This window comes from Oncorhynchus keta, chromosome 12 (assembly GCF_023373465.1).
Source record: "Oncorhynchus keta strain PuntledgeMale-10-30-2019 chromosome 12, Oket_V2, whole genome shotgun sequence".
Classification (NCBI taxonomy): domain Eukaryota; kingdom Metazoa; phylum Chordata; class Actinopteri; order Salmoniformes; family Salmonidae; genus Oncorhynchus; species Oncorhynchus keta.
This window is the reverse complement of record NC_068432.1, coordinates 30,977,150-30,998,286: the sequence shown is the minus strand read 5'-3', so window position 1 is coordinate 30,998,286 and position 21,137 is coordinate 30,977,150. Positions and strand designations below refer to the sequence as shown.

The 21,137-nt window shown below is 41.0% G+C and overlaps 2 protein-coding genes across 2 annotated transcripts in view; one reads left to right on the top strand and one right to left on the bottom strand.

Moving 5' to 3' along the window:
• The window catches only part of tenm1 (teneurin transmembrane protein 1), a 214,180-nt gene extending 200,321 nt beyond the window's left edge, over positions 1 to 13,859 (top strand). Inside the window, exons 24-32 of the mRNA XM_052458010.1 lie at positions 1,067 to 1,433; positions 1,860 to 2,370; positions 3,195 to 3,367; positions 4,047 to 4,282; positions 7,201 to 7,494; positions 7,584 to 7,974; positions 9,992 to 11,212; positions 11,342 to 11,484; positions 11,606 to 13,859. Coding sequence (XP_052313970.1) covers positions 1,067 to 1,433; positions 1,860 to 2,370; positions 3,195 to 3,367; positions 4,047 to 4,282; positions 7,201 to 7,494; positions 7,584 to 7,974; positions 9,992 to 11,212; positions 11,342 to 11,484; positions 11,606 to 12,361 — 4,092 coding nt within the window. The 3' untranslated portion in view covers positions 12,362 to 13,859. The remainder of the gene's footprint in view (positions 1 to 1,066; positions 1,434 to 1,859; positions 2,371 to 3,194; positions 3,368 to 4,046; positions 4,283 to 7,200; positions 7,495 to 7,583; positions 7,975 to 9,991; positions 11,213 to 11,341; positions 11,485 to 11,605) is intronic.
• A 1,052-nt stretch (positions 13,860 to 14,911) lies between these two features.
• Positions 14,912 to 20,903, bottom strand: LOC118391314 (SH2 domain-containing protein 1A-like). Its single transcript, XM_035782583.2, has 3 exons — positions 20,741 to 20,903; positions 20,240 to 20,303; positions 14,912 to 15,257 (listed from the first exon to the last, which is right to left on the bottom strand). The coding sequence occupies exons 1-3, from the start codon at positions 20,893 to 20,895 to the stop codon at positions 15,126 to 15,128; spliced, it is 351 nt and encodes a 116-aa protein (XP_035638476.1). The 5' UTR covers positions 20,896 to 20,903; the 3' UTR covers positions 14,912 to 15,125.
• Between the last annotated feature and the right edge of the window lie 234 nt (positions 20,904 to 21,137).

The following is a 21,137-nucleotide window of genomic DNA, read 5'->3' as shown; positions in this document are numbered from 1 at the left end:
TTTGTGGTGTAAGAATGGTTTTTCATGATCCAATTAAACACAGGGGCGATTATATGGGAAGCTTTCTTTATTAGGACTTTGTCCAGCACCCTTAAGTATCCCACTCAGAATTAGTGAACTGTACCATGGAGCTTTTTATTTTAAATGTATCCTTAGCTGAGTCTTATGGGAACACTGTGTGAGCACACATCCAAAAATGACCTTACAGTGACATTACTACTTGTACAGAACGAGCACAACGTACAGCTTTTTTTCTCAGTAGTCACATGCTATTATAAGGCTTTCACAAAATGTTCTCTATTATGAATTGCCCACTTGACATTTCTGAATATGTGACACAGACAGACAATCTCCAAGCAGTCTACACAGTATATGTGCTATTCTTACTACTACATTTACATAACATTTCAATATAATGCATAATCAAAGACAGTGGGACAACTGGAAAGGAAATGTTTCAGGAGAAACTGTGTGGCATCCATCAATATGACAAGTACACTGAGTGTACAACACATTAGGAGCACCGGCTCTTTCCATGACATACTGGCCAGGTAAATCCAGGTGAAAGCTATGATCACTTATTGTTGTCACCTGTTAAATCCACTTCAATCAGTGCAGATGAACAGGAGGAGACTGTTAAAGAAGGATTTGTAACCTTGAGACAATTAAGACATGGATTTTGTGTGTGCCATTCAGAGGGTGAATAGGCAAGACAAAATATTTAAGTGCCTTTGAATGGGGTATGGTAGTTGGTGCCAGGCGCACCGGTTTGATTGTGTCAAGAACTGAAACGCTGCTGGATTTTTCAAGCTCAACACTTTCCCATGTGTATCAAGAATGGTCCACCACCCAAAGGACATCCAGCCAACTTGACACAACTGCGGGAAGCATTGGAGTCAACATGGGCCAGCATTTCTGTGGAACACTTTTAACACCTTGTAGTCCTTGCCCCGATGAATTGAGGCAGTTCTTAAGGCAAAAGGGGATACAACTCAATCGGAAGATGTTCCTAACTTTTTGTACACTCAGTGTATATGCTTGTTAAACGGTGTTTTCCCTGCTCTAGGTTCGTCTAGAGTGGCCCACCTACCTGGCTGTCAACCCGATGGACAACTCCCTGTACATCCTGGACAACAACATAGTGATCCAGGTGTCCGAGAGCAGCCAGGTGAGGATCGTGGCGGGCCGGCCCATCCACTGCCAGGTCCCTGGGATCGACCACTACCTGGTCAGTAAGGCAGCCGTCCATTCCACCCTGGAGGCAGCCAAGGCCATCACCGTGTCCCACCAGGGCACGCTCTACATCGCTGAGACGGACGAGAGGAAGATCAACCGCATCCAGCAGGTCACCACCAACGGGGAGATCTCTGTGGTGGCCGGGGCGCCCACTGAGTGTGACTGCAAGATCGACCCCAACTGTGACTGCTTTTCCGGTGGGTCCCCTACTGAGCATGCCATTATGCCTCAGACTCAATTCAGCAGTCTATCAAAGGCCTGCAGAGAGGCTCTCTGGATGGACATGCTCTGAAGCAATGATTTGGAACTATTATACCCGCCCAATGTTTATGGTTGCATCAGTCTAGCTTGACAAAACAAACAAGCTTTAACGTGTGAAATAGCTCAGTGGAGTGGTGGGATGAACAATGAGTTTATTTCCCTTTCACACAACACTCCTCACTTTATTGTCCCGGATGTATTATTCATAACTTTATTTGACATTGCAACTTATCAAACATCACAATATTATTCAGTAAAGTATGAATACATAAATAGTTGTTTATGATTGACTCTCATTTGACTCAATGTATTCTACCTTAGCTAGTTAAGTGCTTAATTTCTTCATTGTCCTGTTCCCACAGGAGATGGTGGATATGCCCGTGATGCCAAGCTGAAGGCTCCCTCCTCCCTGGCTGTTTCCCCTAATGGGACTCTGTACATCTCTGACCTGGGGAACATCCGTATCAGGGCCTTGTCCCCCAACAGGCCCCAGCTCAATCAGAACAGCATGTATGAGATCACCTCTGTGGTGGACCAGGAGCTCTATCTGTTCAGTGTCAACGGCACTCACCTCCACACCCGCAGCCTGGTCACCGGAGACTACGTCTATAACTTCACCTACTCAGGAGAGGGTGACGTGAGCGCCGTGGTCACCAGCGATGGCACCATGGTCCATGTGCGCCGCGATGCCAACGGTGTCCCCCTCTGGCTACTGGTTCCCGGGGGTCAGGTCTATTGGCTCACGATCAGCAACGGGGGCGTCCTCAAGAAAGTCTCCGCCCTGGCGCATGACCTGGCGCAGATCAGCTACCATGGCAACTCTGGTCTCCTGGCAACCATGAGCAATGAGAACGCCTGGACAACAGTATATGAGTGAGTTTTCCACCATGCTCCTTCCTCTCTATTCATGTCAATTTCATTCTGCTTGATAATATCATCTATTAGCACCCTTCAGATCATAGCCATATTCTTTTTCCTGTCTGCCTGTGTGAAGCTGTAAGTGCTTCACCACCTACACTCCCGTTTTATGGTAACATTTTGCTGCAGAATTTTGCTGCAGTTTTTTCAGAGTTAGGAATGTGTGAAATTTGAAAGGTGTGTATAAATTACATTGTCCGAAAAAATGAAATATACATGTATTTTCTAATAGATTATTTCCAAAATTATGTTTTTCTGTAATTGGGGGAAATCCATACGCTGGCCTGCAGAAATTGTCTTCTTTTTGTTGGCAATTCAAAGCCTCAAAGGGAACTGGGAATAGTGTGATTATATAAAATGTTTGCATAGGCATTTTTAGGGATTTGTTCAGGGGCGCTTTGGGTTTAAAATCCGTTCGGATGTCAGGGGCAAAGAATCCTTTTCACTGCCTCTTAATTTTGTTTGATCGGCAGTAAAACCCTCTCCTTCATTGTGTCTCTATGAAAAATCCTAAATCCACCGAAAACCCATTCTCAGACTGTCCTCAGTGTCCTGCGGTAAGACTGCCTTTGGAGGTCATACCTCATTGGCTCCTTTGTTCCAGCAGCATCATTATACTGCCTCCCAGTGGTGAAGCTGGGGATCTACACCTTTCAGAATAGGAATATTCTCGAATCCACTGAAATATTACCATTTTACTACACAAGGATGTCACAATGATGTAAGATCCACATTTCAGACATTGGTAGGATGTTATTTGACTGAGTTTCCTTTACCAGGTATAATTATGACGGTCATCTCATCAATGTCACCTTTCCAACGGGAGAGGTCAGCAGTTTCCACGGCAATATGGAGAAATCAGTGCGGGTGGAAGCAGACACTTCAAATCGGGAGAAATTCATCACAGCCACAAACTTCTCTGCTGCCAGCACTATCTATACATTACGCCAAGGTAGTAGTAAGGTTCCGTGTCATTTTCTCATATCGTTTTTTTTTCCCATTATCATGCAGTAGCTTTTTATGTTGTCTGCTCACTACCAATGATGAAGCAAATATATTCCTCCCTGTATCTGTTATTTCGGTGTCAACACATTGTTCACATGCATGTCTTTATGAGGTGAACAATTTTAATAACGGCCCAACAGCAATTTTATAGAGCCTTAAAATAACAATGATATGGCAGGTCTGACAAAGTTGTAAAGATTTGGTGAGGAAGTAAACAGGAAAGAAATGAGAAGAAGTCTCCTTTCACAAAGTCACACCTCTGTTCTCACATAGACACATACGGAGCCAGTTTCTCATCAGTTACTCAAGGGGATACCAATGAAATGGCACATGCAATAATATACCATTCTGTTGTCTCTACAATAAGAGCTGTGAAGAATATAATTCATGTATTTTATTGAAGAGGTGACAATGGTATTACTGGATGCCCTGACTGCTATAACTACCATGTACGGTATGTAGTCTACAGTTGAACCCGTCTTCTGTCACAATATGAGTTGTCTCTGTTGTAATACTGAATGAGTTTACTCTCTCTCGCACACTCACTAATTCTCTCTCTCACACACTCACTAATTCTCTGTTACTCTCTCTCTCTCTCTCTCTCTTTGTCCCATGGCCCCACACAGAGCATGCTCAGAACACGTACCGTGTGAGTTCGGACGGCTCTCTGTGGGTGACGTTCGCCAGTGGCATGGAGGTGACCCTGAACACAGAACCCCACATCTCGGCGGGCGTGGTCAACCCCACGGTGGGCAAGTGTAACATCACCCTGCCGGGCGAGCATGCTCACAGCGTCATCGAGTGGAGGCAGAGAAGAGACCAGGCTAAAGGGAACTATACGGCCTATGAACGCAGGCTCAGGGTGAGGAAGATGCAGAATAGTCAGCGTGAACACAATACCCCTCACCATATGTTTGTGTGTGTGGGAGGAATGTCTACATATGGTATAATATGGCAGCGTACATGCAACAGACCTAATGTCACCCTATGGGAGTTTGATGACTCTTCCATAACACTGTAGGTCATGTTAAATAGAAGATGTGTGACTGACCGGCTCAATTTGGTCTTATGTAGCAAAATTTGAAAGTGATTTTTACATTGGAAAAAAGTAGTGAGCTACAAAATGGTATATCGTATACTACAGTTGAGTAACAATGGGGAAAGTAATTCTGCTTTGAAAGTTGATAAACTTGTAACTCCACTTTTGAGAAAAGGGCCCATGAATGTTTTGGTACACATACTGGAGAGCTCTTCTTTCTCTACACCCATTCACGATTGTTCACACCTTAAGCCTTAGCCCTACCCATCTCTTTAAGGATTCACATGTGAGGCCATGTGCTAAACATAGTGAGTATGGTAGTGTACTAAACAACCAAAGATTTCAAGAATAAAGGCTGGTTTATGCTATGTCTGTAGACAGTTGTCGAAGTGACATCATTCATTTTTAAGTCAGTTAAGAACAAAATCTTATTTACAATGACTGCTTACCATGGCCAAACCCAGACGATGCCGGGCCAATTGTGCGCCACCCTATGGGACTCCCAATAACGGTTGGATGTGATTCAGCCTGAATTCAAACCAGGGACTGTAGTGATGCTTCTTGCACTGAGATGCAGTGCCTTAGACTGCTATGCAACTCGGGTGCCCAACATTCTATTGTGGTCCGATATCAAACTTGTCATTATGAAAAAGTATAAACACAAAAACGTAAAATAAAATGTAACACAAAAATGTAAAATAGCATAACTGGTATTTTAACACCAATAAACCCATCCTTTAAAGTAATTTAGTATATGTCAATCTAGCAAACCAGGCACCTAAAAGCAACTTTCTAAACAATGTTTCTATCTTGTTCAAATAATAATAATGTCCAAATCATAGAGCTGACAATGTCTTAACTTTAGCTCATTTGTATTCATTATTACAGGAAAATAAACTCACAACAAGGTCATTATTTACAAGTTAATTGCCAGCTTATTACAGAAAATACCTTATGGTTTTGAGTGTGAAATAAAAGCGGGGCATTCTACTGGAGAATTTCAGAACTTGGACACTGTCTCATTGGCCTAACGTTGTATAATAATTTGACTTTGGTGCAGGTCACGTTGTTCTTCACATTACCGTCTCTGGTAAACGCACACTGTATCAAATAAAATCATGTTTATTTGTAACATTCACAGGATACAGTAGGTGTAAATGGTACAGTGAAACGGTTACTTGCATAGTGGATGGAGTCTTTTGTTTATAAATGTAGCTATCTTAACAATGAACCATAATCCCAACTCATAATGTTACTACCCTATATTAATCTGCTGGTAGCTAAAACTAACCAACTAGGTTCAATATTAGCTAGCTAGCTAACATTAGGCTACAACGAGCAATGCAAATGGCTCTGAGATACGAATAATGTTACTACACAGATCATACACGTAATGTTAGCTAGTGAACCAGCCAGCTAATGTTAGCTAGCCAGCTAAAAGTACAGTTTAACTTGCAATGACAATGACTTTCTGACACGTATAATATCTGAAAATGTAGCTAGCTAGACTCTCTTACTCTATACATGGATGAATGTTTCTCCCTCTATGTCATGGATGCCACAGTTGCCCTTCGTTTTAAAATGTAACCCGGAGACAGGTGTTTAATACAACAGTCTGCTTCCACCGGACATTCCACTGATTTCAAAACTCGGTGCTCCAGAAAGTGGAGAGCATTAGCAATACTTTTTCAGTTGTTTGTGAAATCCTTTTTTTTAAAGCTGTATTAGAAAGGACTACCTTCACATACTGAGCAGCTTATGTTATAGACAGAAGCGTGCTACATGGCAGACCAATCTAAAAAATAATAATAAATAATATGCCATTTAGCAGACGCTTTTATCCAAAGCGACTTACAGTCATGTGTGCATACATTCTACGTATGGGTGGTCCCGGGAATCGAACCCACTACCCTGGCGTTACAAGCGCCATGCTCTACCAACTGAGCTACAGAAGGATCTAAACTTATCTCTTGGTATGTCCAAGCCAATCATGGCTAGCGGGAAGGTTCCTACCTTTTTTTGTGGCTAAACCAACTTGAAATTTAACTATTTTCTTCCTATTTACAGATGGCATGCAAGTTTGTTAAGGCACATGAAAGTTCACATGTTCCAGAAGGCATTTCTGCCAAAAAAACACATTTTGAGCAAAAAAAGTTTACATTCAAATGCCTCTCCTGTGAAGTCGTGAGCAACATACGCCTAGTTTACTGAAACGAGTCACATTTACACATGACTTGCTCAAATATTATGGATCCCTAGAACTTCTTAGTGGAATATTTTTAGATTCAGACAGTGAAAATGGAAAATCAATTGTAACCCAGACTTCATTGAACATGCACATAGAGAGGGAGAGACGATGATGACTCTGTCAGAGAGAGGAGGATAATGAGGGGGGAAAGGGTGCAGAATGTTTGACTTATTCCTCCTCCAAATTAGGATTAAATGAAATAAAAGCATTTAGGGCCCATTTCTAGTTGAGCTGAGGCAGAGGGAACATTCAGCTCCATTACTGCCTGTCTGAATTGCTATTAATGGTGAAACACTCATTTACCATCACATTGAAGTCTTTAAAAGCCTCCATTTTAAATCGGCACAGTGGATTTGTTTTTGAAACATTTGCATCATTGTTATATAGATAAAACGGCAAACTTTTGGGAGAAATAGTCAATAGCTGTAGTATTAGTCAGAGGAATGGCTGTACCACTCACTCAAGTGTCATTCTTGTCTCTCACCAACCCCAGGCTCACAACAGAAATGTGCTGTCCATAGACTTTAACCAAGCCACACGAGTGGGCAAGATCTATGACGACCACCGCAAGTTCACCCTGCAGATCCTCTATGACCAGATGGGTCGTCCCATCGTCTGGTCTCCCAGCAGCAAGTACAATGAGGTGAATGTGACCTATTCTCCAGCAGGCCTGGTGACCAGCATCCAGAGGGGTAACTGGTCAGAGAAACTGGAGTATGAGAACGGGAAGGTGGTTTCCAGAACATGGACCAGTGGGAAGATATGGAGCTACACTTTCCTGGAGAAGGTATTCAGTAATTTGCTAGACATGTGATGGCTCCAGAAAGAGTCCAATGCATAAAGAGATTAATCTACTTTTGTTTGTGTGTTCTGCAGTCGGTCATGCTGCTGTTGCACAGCCAGCGGCGGTACACGTTTGAGTATGACCACACAGACTACCTGATATCTGTGACCATGCCCAGTATGGTGCGTCACAGTCTGCAGTCCATGCTGTCAGTGGGCTACTACAGGAACACCTATAGCCCACCAGACAGCAGCGGAGCGTCTGTGATCCAGGACTACAGCCATGATGGCCGCCTGCTCCAGACTCTGTACCTGGGCACGGGCCGCCGTATCCTCTACCACTACACACGCCAGTCCCGCCTGGCAGAGATCCTGTACGACACCACCCTGGTCACCTACACCTACGAAGAGGCCTCTGGGGGGGTGAAGACCATCCACCTCATGAACCAGGGCTTCATGTGCACCATCCGCTACAGACAGACAGGTACCACAAAACAGACCAACCTTCTAGTTAACTTAGTGGGGAATAGCGCTGAAGAACGTTACAAGCGAAAACAAGCCAGTTAAACTTCAGTAATGACGTATGATCCTCACATAATGACAAGAAGATAAGAGATTCAAAATGAATGGCATGCCATAAAGTAGCTTATTGATTTTTATAATGGAATGTATTATGACAGGTTAATGTAAGAAACGAAACCACAAATGGCTGTGCCTCTGCAGGAGTGTAATACAATAAACTATATGAGATGAGGAGGCCTTTAGGCATAGCTGAGGATTATCCTTTATTGTGAGTTCTTATCACTATAAGCAATTCTGATAATGCTTTACATACATATTTGACATATAAGTCTGCTTTGAGAGATTGAGCATACCATCATGAAGTACACTATTAGCACCTCTTGAAATATATCCTCAGGTGTATGGCCCCAATAATTCACCCATGAGAATGTATATATCCTATTCATCCTGCTAAGTTGAAATCTATTTTTGGAACCTAAATCCATGGACGACTCCGAAACTTTGTTGGGATTTGAAATCCCTATAAAGCCAATATGGAATTGCACACTTATATAGGGCACCAAATCAGAAACCATTCTGGATAGTTGGAGATTGGGAGTGCTGCTGTGCACTGATGAGCAATTTCCTCAGCTTCACAGACTTGTATTCTGTCCTTTTGAGACATACATGCCTCTCTGTTGGGGGTCACCATACTCTGCTGGTCTCTCCTGATCTCCATGCACAGATACACCTTGATTTTTCTCCTAACGAATTGACATGAACCTGTACTTAATAGTATCCCAGGTCCTCCACTGGCTGGGCCACAATAAGTCTGATTTGAAGCAAATAAGCAATCAGGGACAGCAGAGAGAGGGATGATGGTAGGCGAGAGCATGGATGAGAATACTTAAGAATGTATTATATAGCCTGGCCGGTGGATTTGGCTGGCTCAATGATAAGCCTGGATATATTACTAGAAAATGTAGCTGGGTCATTCCATGAAATGAGTGCCTTTTGCGTCCCTTTGATATTTGAGTATTGAATTTTAAAAGCCTGTTCGATTAATGGAACTGCCATTTTTAATATAGACCACATGGAGAATTAAATATGAATAAAGGTTTGCAATCGGGCCAAAATTCAGCATTTCAACATCTTTCTCTGTCAACACTGTCACTTCGATGAAGACATTAAAAAGTAATCTAATAAAAAAAAGCAATGAAATCGAGTAAAAAATATAAGCAGCTACTACTAAAGTAGTACCTCAAAGTATTTTACTTAGTGTGTAATAGGCAGTGGTGTAAAATACTATCACTTAAGTAGTGTAGATGTCAAATGAATGAACCTTTTCTCATACCTACAGTACACTAAGTATCATACTGTAGGCTAGGCAGTCTTTTTAGTGAGGTCTCTGCCTTTTTGCTCTGAGTTCCTCAGCTGGTTTGAGCCCAAATGAAGGTATTGAATATGTTGTTAGAGGCCTTTACAGAGCTGAATGGGAGAGTGAATAAACCCACATTAATTAACTGCCATTCAATTGCTTTGAATGTATCACACCCCTGCAATTTCAAGCATCACAGGTCAGCAGCCTCCAACTTCATTTGCAGTCACATAATATCATGCAACAATCTCAGTGCAATTTTCATATCCTAAGGACAGAAGTGATTAAAATGTACAAGTCTTTAATTCTGCTTTAGTTAGTTAGTTAGTTTAGTTGAGGCAGACATACAAATACTTTGCCTCTGTTTTATAATGTGCAATCCATATGGGTGTGAACAAGACTGTTTGAGGTACTGGATTAGTCTTCTGGGTATCTCTGCTCTGCTATTGATGATACAATAAGTATGTCTTCAAACTTTGAAGAGCTGCTAGAGTCATGCAAATGTACTTCATTATAAAAGACTGTTTCATTTATGCCTGAGTTTTTTTAAAGATGAAATTGTGATTTCATCTTATAAATATTGAGAAATCTAACTTTAATTACCTCATCCTTCTCCCCACAGGTCCTCTGGTTGGGAGACAGATCTATAGGTTTAGTGTGGAGGGCCTGGTGAATGCCAGATTTGACTACAGCTATAATAACTTCCGGGTCACCAGCATGCAGGCCATGATCAATGAAACTCCTCTTCCCATTGACCTTTACCGTTATGTTGACGTGTCTGGAAGGATTGAACAGTTTGGAAAATTCAGTGTCATAAACTATGACCTCAATCAAGTGATCACTACACACATCATGAAGCACACTAAGATATTTAATGCGAACGGACAAGTAATTGAGGTCCAGTACGAGATCCTGAAGTCTATTGCCTACTGGATGACAGTGCAGTATGACAACATGGGCCGCATCACTATCTGTGACATCAGAATTGGTGTGGATAACAACATCACACGCTACTCATACGAGTATGATGCTGATAGTCAGCTCCAGGCTGTGTCGGTGAATGATAGGCCACAGTGGCGCTATAGTTACGACCTCAATGGCAACATTAATTTACTGAGTCATGGCAACAGTGCTAGACTCACGCCGCTGCGCTACGACTTACGAGACCGCATAACACGACTCGGAGAAATTCAGTACAAAATGGATGAAGATGGCTTTCTTCACCTGCGGGGCAATGTCATGTTTGATTACAACTCCAACGGGCTGCTTGCAAAAGCGTTTGACAAAGTGTCAGAGAGGAGTGTTCACTACCGCTACGATGGCCTGGGCAGGCGGGTGGCCAGCAGGACCAGTGACGGCCAGCAGCTGCAGTTCTTCTACGCTGACCTGACCAAACCCACCAGGGTGACCCACATGTACAACCACTCCAGCTCTGAGATCACTTCCCTGTATTATGACCTGCAGGGACACCTCATCGCCATGGAGCTGAGCAGCGGGGAGGAGTACTACGTAGCCTGTGATAACTCTGGCACGCCACTGGCCATCTTCAGTAGCCGAGGACACATCGTCAAGGAGATGCTTTACACCCCTTACGGAGACATCTACCAAGACTCAAACCCATCCTTTCAGCTGATCATCGGGTTCCAAGGCGGTCTATATGACGCGCTGACAAAGCTGGTCCACCTGGGGAGGAGGGACTATGATGTGGTGGCTGGGAGGTGGACCACTCCCAACCATAACCTGTGGATGGAGCTCAGCATCAACCCGAAGCCTTTCAACCTCTACTCCTTCAAAAACAACTACCCGGTTGGAGAGTTACAGGATGTCACCAAGTTCACTACAGGTAAACTATGTCTACTTCCTGAAGACAAACATTTAAACTATATAGAAAATAGGACTCTCAATTGTGTTGCATGACAAAATCTCAAATTCTATGCCCTGTCATTGACTCCTCAATACCTTCTGTCTCCAGACATTAGCAGTTGGTTGCAACTGTTTGGGTTCCAGCTCCACAACGTTGTCCCTGGTTACCCCAAACCGGAGGTGGAGAGCATGGAGCAAACTTATGAAATGATGAGGACTCAAACCAAAACACAAGACTGGGACCCTAGTAAGGTGAGCTAAACCTAGACTAGGCCTAGACAGAGCCTAATCTCCAGTATGATCCTTAGATATTACATAACCTCCTCATAATCCTTATCATTAGATAACCATCCCATGTGTGTTTGTCTGCCAGGTTCTGTTGGGTATCCAGTGTGAGTTGCAGAAACACCTGAAGAACTTCATCTCTCTGGACCGGCTGCCTATGCGTAAGGTGAGTGGTCAGCTGGGGGCGTGGCATGGCCGGAGGCCCCGCTTCTCTGCCATCTCCTCCATCTTTGGTAAGGGTGTCAAGTTTGCCATCAGAGATAATGTCGTCACCACCGAAATCATTGGGGTGGCGAGCGAGGACAGCCGACGTGTGGCAGCAATCCTAAACCACGCGGTCTACCTCTCCGGCCTGCACTTCACGGTGGGCGGTCTGGACACTCACTACTTTATCAAGCCTGGCCTGTTGGAGGGGGACCTGGGAGTGGTCGGCCACACCGGAGTGGGTCGCGTCCTGGAAAACGGCATCAACATGACCGTGTCCCAGATGACGACAGTGGTGGGTGGGAGGACTAGGCGCTTCGCTGACATCCAGATGCAGCACGGGACTCTGTGCTTCAACATCCGCTACGGTGCCACAGAGGAAGAGGAGAGGGAGCATGTGCTGGAGGTGGCCCGGCAGAGGGCGGTGGAGCAGGCCTGGGTCATCGAGCAAAGGAGGCTGGAGGAAGGAGATGAGGGCTCCAGGCTCTGGACAGAGGGGGAGAGGCAGCAGCTGCTCTCCACTGGACAGGTGCCCGGCTATGATGGCTACTTCGTGCTCTCCGTGGAGCAGTACCTGGAGCTCTCTGACAGTGCCAACAACATTCACTTCATGAGGCAAAGTGAAATCGGGAGGAGGTAACAGCGGCATCTTGCTTCTCTACTGCCGTGGGTTCCCCTTCACCAAAGACAGTCTGTTTTTAGACATACAATGATTTGTTGTACTGGTTTTTCTAGAATGATGACGATAAAATAAGAAAAAGACAACTGCCTTTAAAAGTGACAAATGATGGTATTTTGTTTCACCTGTGTTTGGATTGTTTAGTTTTTTCTGAGAATGAGTTGATCATTTGAAGCTCTTGACTGTCTTTCATTTGAGTGATTTAGCTAGCTTCTGTAATTTGACCTACTTTGTAAACTGTTAGATATGCTGAATCTGAGATGAGACGCTATATCAAGTTCATTACCATATAATTCATCTTTATACATACTGTATGTATAACAGTGTTGTGAATTTCTCTCATTTCAGTTTATACAGTACATATCTCTCTGATCTTTTGAGAAATGGTAGTGACAGCTACAGTCTTTTGTGACTATGAGACTCACTGGCATTGGATTGCTGCTTCCTGCATATTTGAAGTTCTGGTGGTACAATGGAGTAGATTGTGTGGGTTTAGACACATTAAATTGTATATAGCAAGTGCTTTAGCGAGATACAAGTGCTTAACTTGATGTGTTGTTACTGATTATTAATCGTTAATCCTGTCAATAGAAGTGATCACTGGAGTTACACAGAGCAACGGGAAAAAGTATTCATGCTGAAAACCTGTACAGTATAGTTTACATTATTATATATATTTTCTTTTTTACAAATTGCTTATTGTAAAATATAATGTATTATCTGGGTGGAGCTTGTGCCTTTCTGCTCTTAAAAAAACTTTGAAGGATGACAATTCAAAAAACATCTTTCCATACCATGAAAAGTGTTATTATTTGTATAATTGATCTACTGGACTAGAATCCTTATGAGTTGGAGCTTGCAGGGCAGACTATAGTGGCCTATACAAAGTGCTAAATCATAGTGTAAATGCTGCAAATACCTCATATTGTAATTCCCAGGTATTACATTCATTGTACCTTAATTATTCTGATGCCATTACAAGGCAATCTTTACCATACCCTGTTTAGAAAGACTGAAGTGTCCCAGTAATAGAAATATCTGAGCTAGCAAGTCAATTAAATAAGACCTACCTGGTTAAATAAACGTGAAATAAATAAAAAATTGTCAGACGGTATAGAAGATAAGTCTCTGCTGCCACTGAGAAACCCAAACGTCATGAATTAATCGTTTGCATGTTTAAAAAAAACCAAGTCCATACATGTAGGACAAGGCACACTTCAAGTTTACCAAGTGGATAGAAATATAGACTTTACATCCGGAGCAGGACATCATAACAGGTTGAAAAGCAGCAAGAGAAGAGGACAAATTCACATTACGTGGCTGACGAGCCTATGTGTGTACCAGTTACAGGTCGAATATAGTGGATACGGAGGAGGATTTTTCAAAAAGAAATGCACACATAGAGTAGCTGTTTCCCACAAATAAAACGAATTGGAAACCATGTTTCAATATTTACACGTTTTTTTCGGTGCTTAATTTACTGCTAAGTCACATTGTGTTACAGTATTAGTCATTCCTATTCCTCTGTGAAAAGATTGTAAGTAGTGCTATATGCCTCTGTGACTAGTATTCCACAGAAATTATCTGAGCAATTTCGACATCCGCTACCCCATCTTCACAACAGCTAAAATATTTTCCATGCAGCCCTAATTAAACAAGCCTTAGTAAAGCAATAGTTTATTCAGTCCTTTGAAAGATCTAAGAAACCTCCTTATCTCCCAAGACTGACTCTCAAGTCTGGGAATTAATTTTAATTATTATTATGTTTGGAACCGAAAAAGAGTGGTTTAAAAAGTAAATGTTGTCCAGCCATCCACCCTCACGCATTACCCACACACACAATTTGGTTGTATTGTTGTCAAGTAATTTTGTAATTGGGATCTGTATGGTTTGTGTGCTGACATTTGTTTTCTAAGCTTCTCATACGGAAATGAAACATTTAGCACTGTGGAAAAGTCTGAACCAAAAGCATGAAGTGCTGTTGGACGAAGCCAAACGCCCTATATTCTGATATTCACTTTAATACTGTGAATTTCATCAATATATAATTCTGTGCAACCTTATCTGTTGTTTTTTACTTTAATTCTCATTGGGTTGTATTGCAAAAAAATAAATTGTATAAAACGTAGGCTATATGATATACTATATAACATATTTTGGGTAAATTAATTGATAGTACTCCCTATAATTGATAATTCTCTGCCCATTGGTGGTCAAATTGATGATACTGTCTTAGTTGGGCAACAGAGTCTGAGAGCGAAGATGATGAGATTGCCAAGATACATTTGTGATATACGGTATACTATGTAGACTGATGGTATGAAAACACTATTGCTTGACTGCATTTTCTACTCTGGGCTTTGACCAAGCGGCATGTATTTTCTGCAAGCGCTCCAGGAAGTGGGTGTAAATAATGAGAAATTAATATATTGGGTGTGGAAAGTTCATGTTCAAAACAAAGTACTTTGAAGGTTTGACTTTTAATAAATAAATGTGCAAATTCTTTGTCTGTATGTTTTGATGTTTATTTCATTGTATCATTAAATAATATGAGTACCACTGGTTTAAATTGAACTGGACATTAAAAAATAGTTAATCAAACAATGTGATTTAAACAATATAGAAAAACAAAAAATAAATACACATAAATGATTTAATTTGAATCATTTCACAGTTCTTCAAATATATTGTTGTCAAAGTATGAAGAGGAGCCATCATCTCATGGCTACTGCAGGTCAGTGTGTTGGTTTTCAACTGGATAGAGGAGGGGCATCTCCAGGCCCTGGTTTGGTTTACCAAAGGCAGCTATCAGATTCCTTATCTTCCTGAATAATCGTGTGTCTACTCCAGGGTTTGTCTGAAACACAGAAACGCCTTATCTGTTCATTCAGGTCAAGTCAGGATAGAGTTTCCTATTTCCAAAATAACTATAAGGTAATTTAGTAGACCAGCCAACCTGGAAAAAAGTGCTTGCGTTTTTTGTTTGCTGCTACATGCTGTCATCCATGCTAGATCAAACAACTATTTATTTTTCCAGGTAAGTTCACTGTTCTCATTTACAGCAACAACCTGGGGAATAGTTACAGGGGAGAGGAGGGGGATGAAAGCACCAATTGTAAATTGGGGATTATTAGGTGACCATGATGGTATGAGGGCCAGATTGGGAATTTAGCCAGGACACCAGGGTTAACACACCTACTCTTACAATACAATGACCTCAGAGAGCCAGGACACCCGGTTAACATCCCAACCAGAAAGACAGGACCCTACTTAGGGCAGTCACTGCCCTTGGGTATCAAGATTTTTTTTAAATTGACCTGAGGAAAGAGTGTCTCCTACTGGCCCTCCAACACCACTTCCAGCAGCATCTGGTCTCCCATCCAGGGACTGAACAAGAGCAACCCTGCTTAGCTTCAGAAGAAAGCCAGCAGTGGGATGCAGGGTGGTGATAGATATAGTAAGGCCAGATAACGTGCTACATATTATTATATACATTGTTACATCATGGAATTAGTAATATATTTATGTTCAGTAAATTTGGTCAGAATCTATCCTATTTGGCTGCTTAAAAATTACATTTCAGTTTCAATATCTCTGGCCCCGAAAGTCAAGATTCTTACAAGGTAAAGCTCTCCTGGTTCAGTGGGGTCTCCCGTAGTTTTCTCAGCGTGTATCTTTTATTTGTTTTTAGTCCCATCCTTCAACTACCCTCAACCCCTCCCATCTATATCTGAAGACCATTCAGTTTATATTTCTATTTGTCATATATTTTCAACTGTGCTGTAAAGTTTCACAAATGTTCTGAACCTACATCGCATTCGGAAAGTATTCTGACTTTTCCGCATTTTGTTACGTTATTGGCTTATTCTAAAATTGACTAAATAAAACAAATTCTCAATCTACACACAATACCCTATACTCAAAAACAGGTTTTTAAAAAATGTTTGCAAATGTATTTTTTTTTAAACAGGAGTATTTTATTTACATAAGAATTCATAAGAACCCTTTGCTATGAGACTCTAAATTGAGCTCTGGTGCATCCTGTATCCATTGATCATCCTTGAGATGTTTCTACAACTTCAAGTCCACCTGTGGTAAATTCAGTAGATTGAACATGATTTCAAAAAGCACACACCTGTCATATACAGTTGAAGTCAGAAGTTTACATACACTTAGGTTGGAGTCATGAAAACTAATTTTTCAACAACTCCACAAATGTCTTGTTAACAAACTATAGTTTTGGCAAGTCGGTTAGGACATCTACTTTGTGCATGACACAAGTTATTTTTCCAACAAATGTTTACAGACAGATTATTTCACTTATAATTCACTGTATCACAATTCCAGCGGGTAAGAAGTTTACATACACTAAGTTGACTGTGCCTTTAAACAGCTTGGAAAATTCGAGAAAATTATGTCCTGGCTTTAGAAACTTCTGATAGGCTAATTGACATAATTTGAGTCAATTGGATGTGTACCTGTGGATGTATTTCAAGGCCTACCTTCTAACTTAGTGCATCTTTGCTTGACATCATGGAAAAATTAAAAGAAATCAGCCAAGGCCTCGTAAAAAAAATGGTAGACCTCCACAAGTCTGGTTCATCCTTGGGAGAAATTTCCAAACTCCTGAAGGTACCACGTTCATCTGTACAAACAATAGTACGCAAGTATAAACACCATGGGACAATGCAACTATCATACCGCTCAGGAAAGTGATGTGTTCTGTCTCCAAGAGATGAAAGTACTTTGGTGCAAAAAGTGCAAATCAATCCCAGAACAACAGCAAAGGACCTTGTGAAGATGCTGGAGGAAACAGGTACAAAATTATCTATATCCACAGTAAAACAAGTCCTATATCGACATAACCTGAAAAACCGCTCAGCAAGGAAGAAGCCACTGCTCCAAAATCACCATAAAAAAAGTCAGACTATGGTTTGCAACTGCACATGGGACAAAGATCATACTTTTTGGAGAAATGTCCTCTGGTCTGATGAAACAAAAATAGAACTGTTTGGCCATAATTACTATTGTTATGTTTGGAGGAAAATGGGGAGGCTTAGGCTTGCAAGCCAAAGATCACCATCCCAACTGTGAAGCACGGGGGTGGCAGCATCATGTTGTGGGTGTGCTTTGCTGTAGGAGGGACTGGTGCACTTCACAAAATAGATGGCAGCATGAAGAAGGAAAATGATGTGGATATATTGAAGCAACATCTCAAGACATCAGTCAGGAAGTTAAAGCTTGGTCGCAAATGGGTCTTCTAATTGGACAATGACCCCCCTATTTTGTAATCGGTATGGCAAAGTGGGCCTGCTTAGCAGCCGTGTCTGAGCTCAGTTTGGCAGGTGCGCAAGTGGGAGGGAGATGCCCGTGTGCTTCGCGTTTTACCTCGTATTTTTATGCAGTTTTATTGTAGATCACTCAGCAACCCACAAGCTGAAGCGCTGTCATTCAGCAGCAGATGATGCGCCGTCAGCCACTCACTCACCTGCCATCACTCACCACTGTTATCAAATGAACTCAAGCTAGCCACCAGTTCTGACTGAACTCATACAGCGATATTTGATTTTATCTCTCTTGGTTTCATACAAACTTTGAAAAATAACGAGTGCCCACAATGGGTTTGGTGCAGGGAAGTGCTTTGGAATGAGTCTCTCAAAACTAACAAATTAAAACGAAACATCCTGACCAAACATCCACAACATGACGGTAAACCCGGGGAGTTATTTCAGAACAGGGCACAATGATTCAGGAAACAGTGCTTCGACAGTAGAAAAGTAAGTCAGCTAGCAAGGCATTGTTGTCAGAAATAAGGGAGTACTATCGCTCATAGTACTATATGTGATTTTTCTCTTTCAAACATTCCCCTTGTACACAGCTAATAGCTAGCTAACGTTAGGCAAAGAAAGTTAGCTACTGTACTGATAGTGCAACTCTTAGTAACAGTACAGATGAAGATATAACATTCAGGCCTACTGTACATCTTACTGTAGAAATTACTGTTAAAAACAAGTTTGGGTTGGAACTCTTGCTGTTAAATTACAAGTAATACTTTTTATTCTGGAATAAACTGATTGAAGCAAGACGCTTTTTGAGGCAAACACTCACAATTTTGGATTGCTCATCAACAGCAGGAAGCTGTCTCCTGCATGACTGAGAAAGCAACAGATGTTCTGTTCCAGTTTGGCACCATAATCATATGCGAGTCAGAGTTCTCAAATCTAGCGTACTTAAAAAAACAAGTACAGAAACAGGGTTGCACTGTCAAAAACTGAGCCCAGAATAGACATACTTGTTGATAACTTTAAACCAGCCACACACACCTCTCATTAGGACTGTGTGTGTGTGTGTGTGTTTTCTGGTCTTCATCTGTGTGATGTGATTAATCAGTTTATTCCAGTTCAAAATAAAATGTATATATTTTATTGTAATAGCAATAGTTCCAACCTAGACTTTTTTCAACAATACTTTCTACAGTAAAATATGTACAGAAGGCCTGAACATTTTTCATCTGTACAATTTTTTTAATAAATTAGTATATTTGAGTTTTACAATAATATTTGTTGTAATATTTCTTCTGTCTTTTCTGGTGGATTAAACTGAAATTGCAAACAACTTTCTATGGCTTGTTTTAAAAATAGTGATATTTTGGAGATTATTTCATTTTCAAATAACCGAAAGTGAGAGACTAATCTGATTTTTAATGTATATACATTTAACCATTATTTAACTAGGCAAGTCAGTTAAGAACAAATTCTTATTTACAATGACGGCCAAACCCGGGCAACGCTGGGCCAATTGTTGGAACCAGGTAATGCAGTGACGCCTCTTGCACTGACATGCAGTGTCTTAGACCACTGTGCCACTCGAAGGGTAAAAGGCCATTCTTGAACACGGGGTGAGCCATTCTTACTAATCTGCTAGAGCACCAGTTTGGTTTTAAGTATAGCTTTTGTATGACTGAAGCCTTTAGAGAGAGGTCTAATGCTTTAATATTTAATAATGTCTGCCCTCCGAATTCATATTCATTATATAAATAGGCCCGTTTAATTTTGTCTGGCTTTCCATTCTACATAAAATGTAATATATTTTGCTCATACAGTACCAGTCAAAAGTTTGGACACACCTACAGTACTCATTCAATGGTTTTTCTTTATTTTTACTGTTTTCTACATTGTAGAATAATAGTGAAGACATTAAAACTATGAAATAACACATATGGAATCATGTAGTAACCAAAACATTTTTAAACAAATCTAAATATATTTCATATTTGAGATTCTTCAAAGTTGCCTCCCTTTGCCTTGATGACAGCTTTGCACACTTGGCATTCTTTGGCACACTTCTTTGGTTACTACATGATTCCATATGTGTTATTTCATAGTTTTGATGTCTTCACTATTATTCTACAATGTAGAAAATAGTACAAATAAAGGAAAACCCTTGAATGAGTTGGTGTGTCCAAACTTTTGACTGGTACTGTATTTTTTAAAACAAGTCGTTTTAAAGGTGTCGGCCGGGCCATAAGCATCTGGCCTAAGTTCCATCATTGTTTGATCTAGCATGTATGAGAGCCTGTAACAAGTAGAAAATAAATTAAAAGCAAGCACTTTTTCCTGGTTGGTTGGTCTACTAAATATCAATAATACAATACCCTTTTATAATTTTGTATCTAGTGTTTTAAGGCCATACCTCTTAAGGGATATGCTTTCTATAATTATAATGTAAGAAAACGTGCTTGAATGTGCAGTATATTGTAGCAATTCATGTATGTCCATGCAGTAATCTACTATTAACCAATGGATATTGATAACATTACTGTTTCTTCTCTTTACTCACCTCAACTGTCCAGGACCCCTCATTGATTTGGAACATTCTGTAGGTGTAGACAACATCTTTGCATCTTTTTGTGAAAATAACAGAAAAATATGATTACAGCATTTCAATGCAGAGTTATTTTTTGTTTAATCGTACTGTAAATTACAGTCCAGTATTTATGGTATTCTATAGTTTGTGTAAATTGGAGTTAAATGAAATGGAACATCCAGTCTGTATGAGCATGAATCAGAAAGATGGAAACACAGGTGTGTGTCATACAAATATGCATGTCATATCATCTATCTGATGATTCATTCTGTAACATTGTTATCCACCGCCTTGCTGAGAAATTATTATTCTAAGTACATTTCCATCAGAACAGCATTGATGCAAATGTGAATTCATAGCATAAGTCAATCAAAATGGCAATAACTAAACCTACATGTTTAAAATATGTATTGTCACATGATGTTAGGTGGTCAAAAACATACAATGGATTAACAATACTGTTGAGGTACTCACAGAACACATAGGCAGTAGGTGTTGGGCAAACTCTCACTGTCTCGGAGTAGATAACTCCCATCTCTCCCCACTGCACCCAGGATCATCTCAGTAGTGGCCTTGCTGATAGCCCCGTGGTAAACAGAAACATTCTCTATGATACTGAAGCTTGACATTTCTTTGAATAGCACTGACACACATTCAGTGTGGTAGTATTTATGGTATGGTACCACCTACAGGAAATCATATCATTTCCTGAGAGGAAAGAAAAGATCACACAGCCTGTTGTCATATTAAAAGGGATACTTCACCCAAAGTACATATTGGGTTCCTTGCTCTGTAAGCAGTCAATGGACAAAGTATGACAGCAGTCCATGCTTTGGTTTAGTTTCCCTGGCAATTGATAGCATTGTGGCAC

Excerpts from the sequence above, each read along its gene's own strand:
- LOC118391314 (XM_035782583.2), bottom strand. The coding sequence starts at position 20,895 with ATGTCAAGCTTCAGTATCATAGAGAATGTTTCTGTTTACCACGGGGCT. Across the intron at positions 20,304-20,740 it reads ACCTACTGCCTATGTGTTCT|ATGCAAAGATGTTGTCTACA; the intron begins GTGAGTACCTCA and ends TTTCACAAAAAG. Across the intron at positions 15,258-20,239 it reads AGGGGTCCTGGACAGTTGAG|ACAAACCCTGGAGTAGACAC; the intron begins GTGAGTAAAGAG and ends TCTGTGTTTCAG.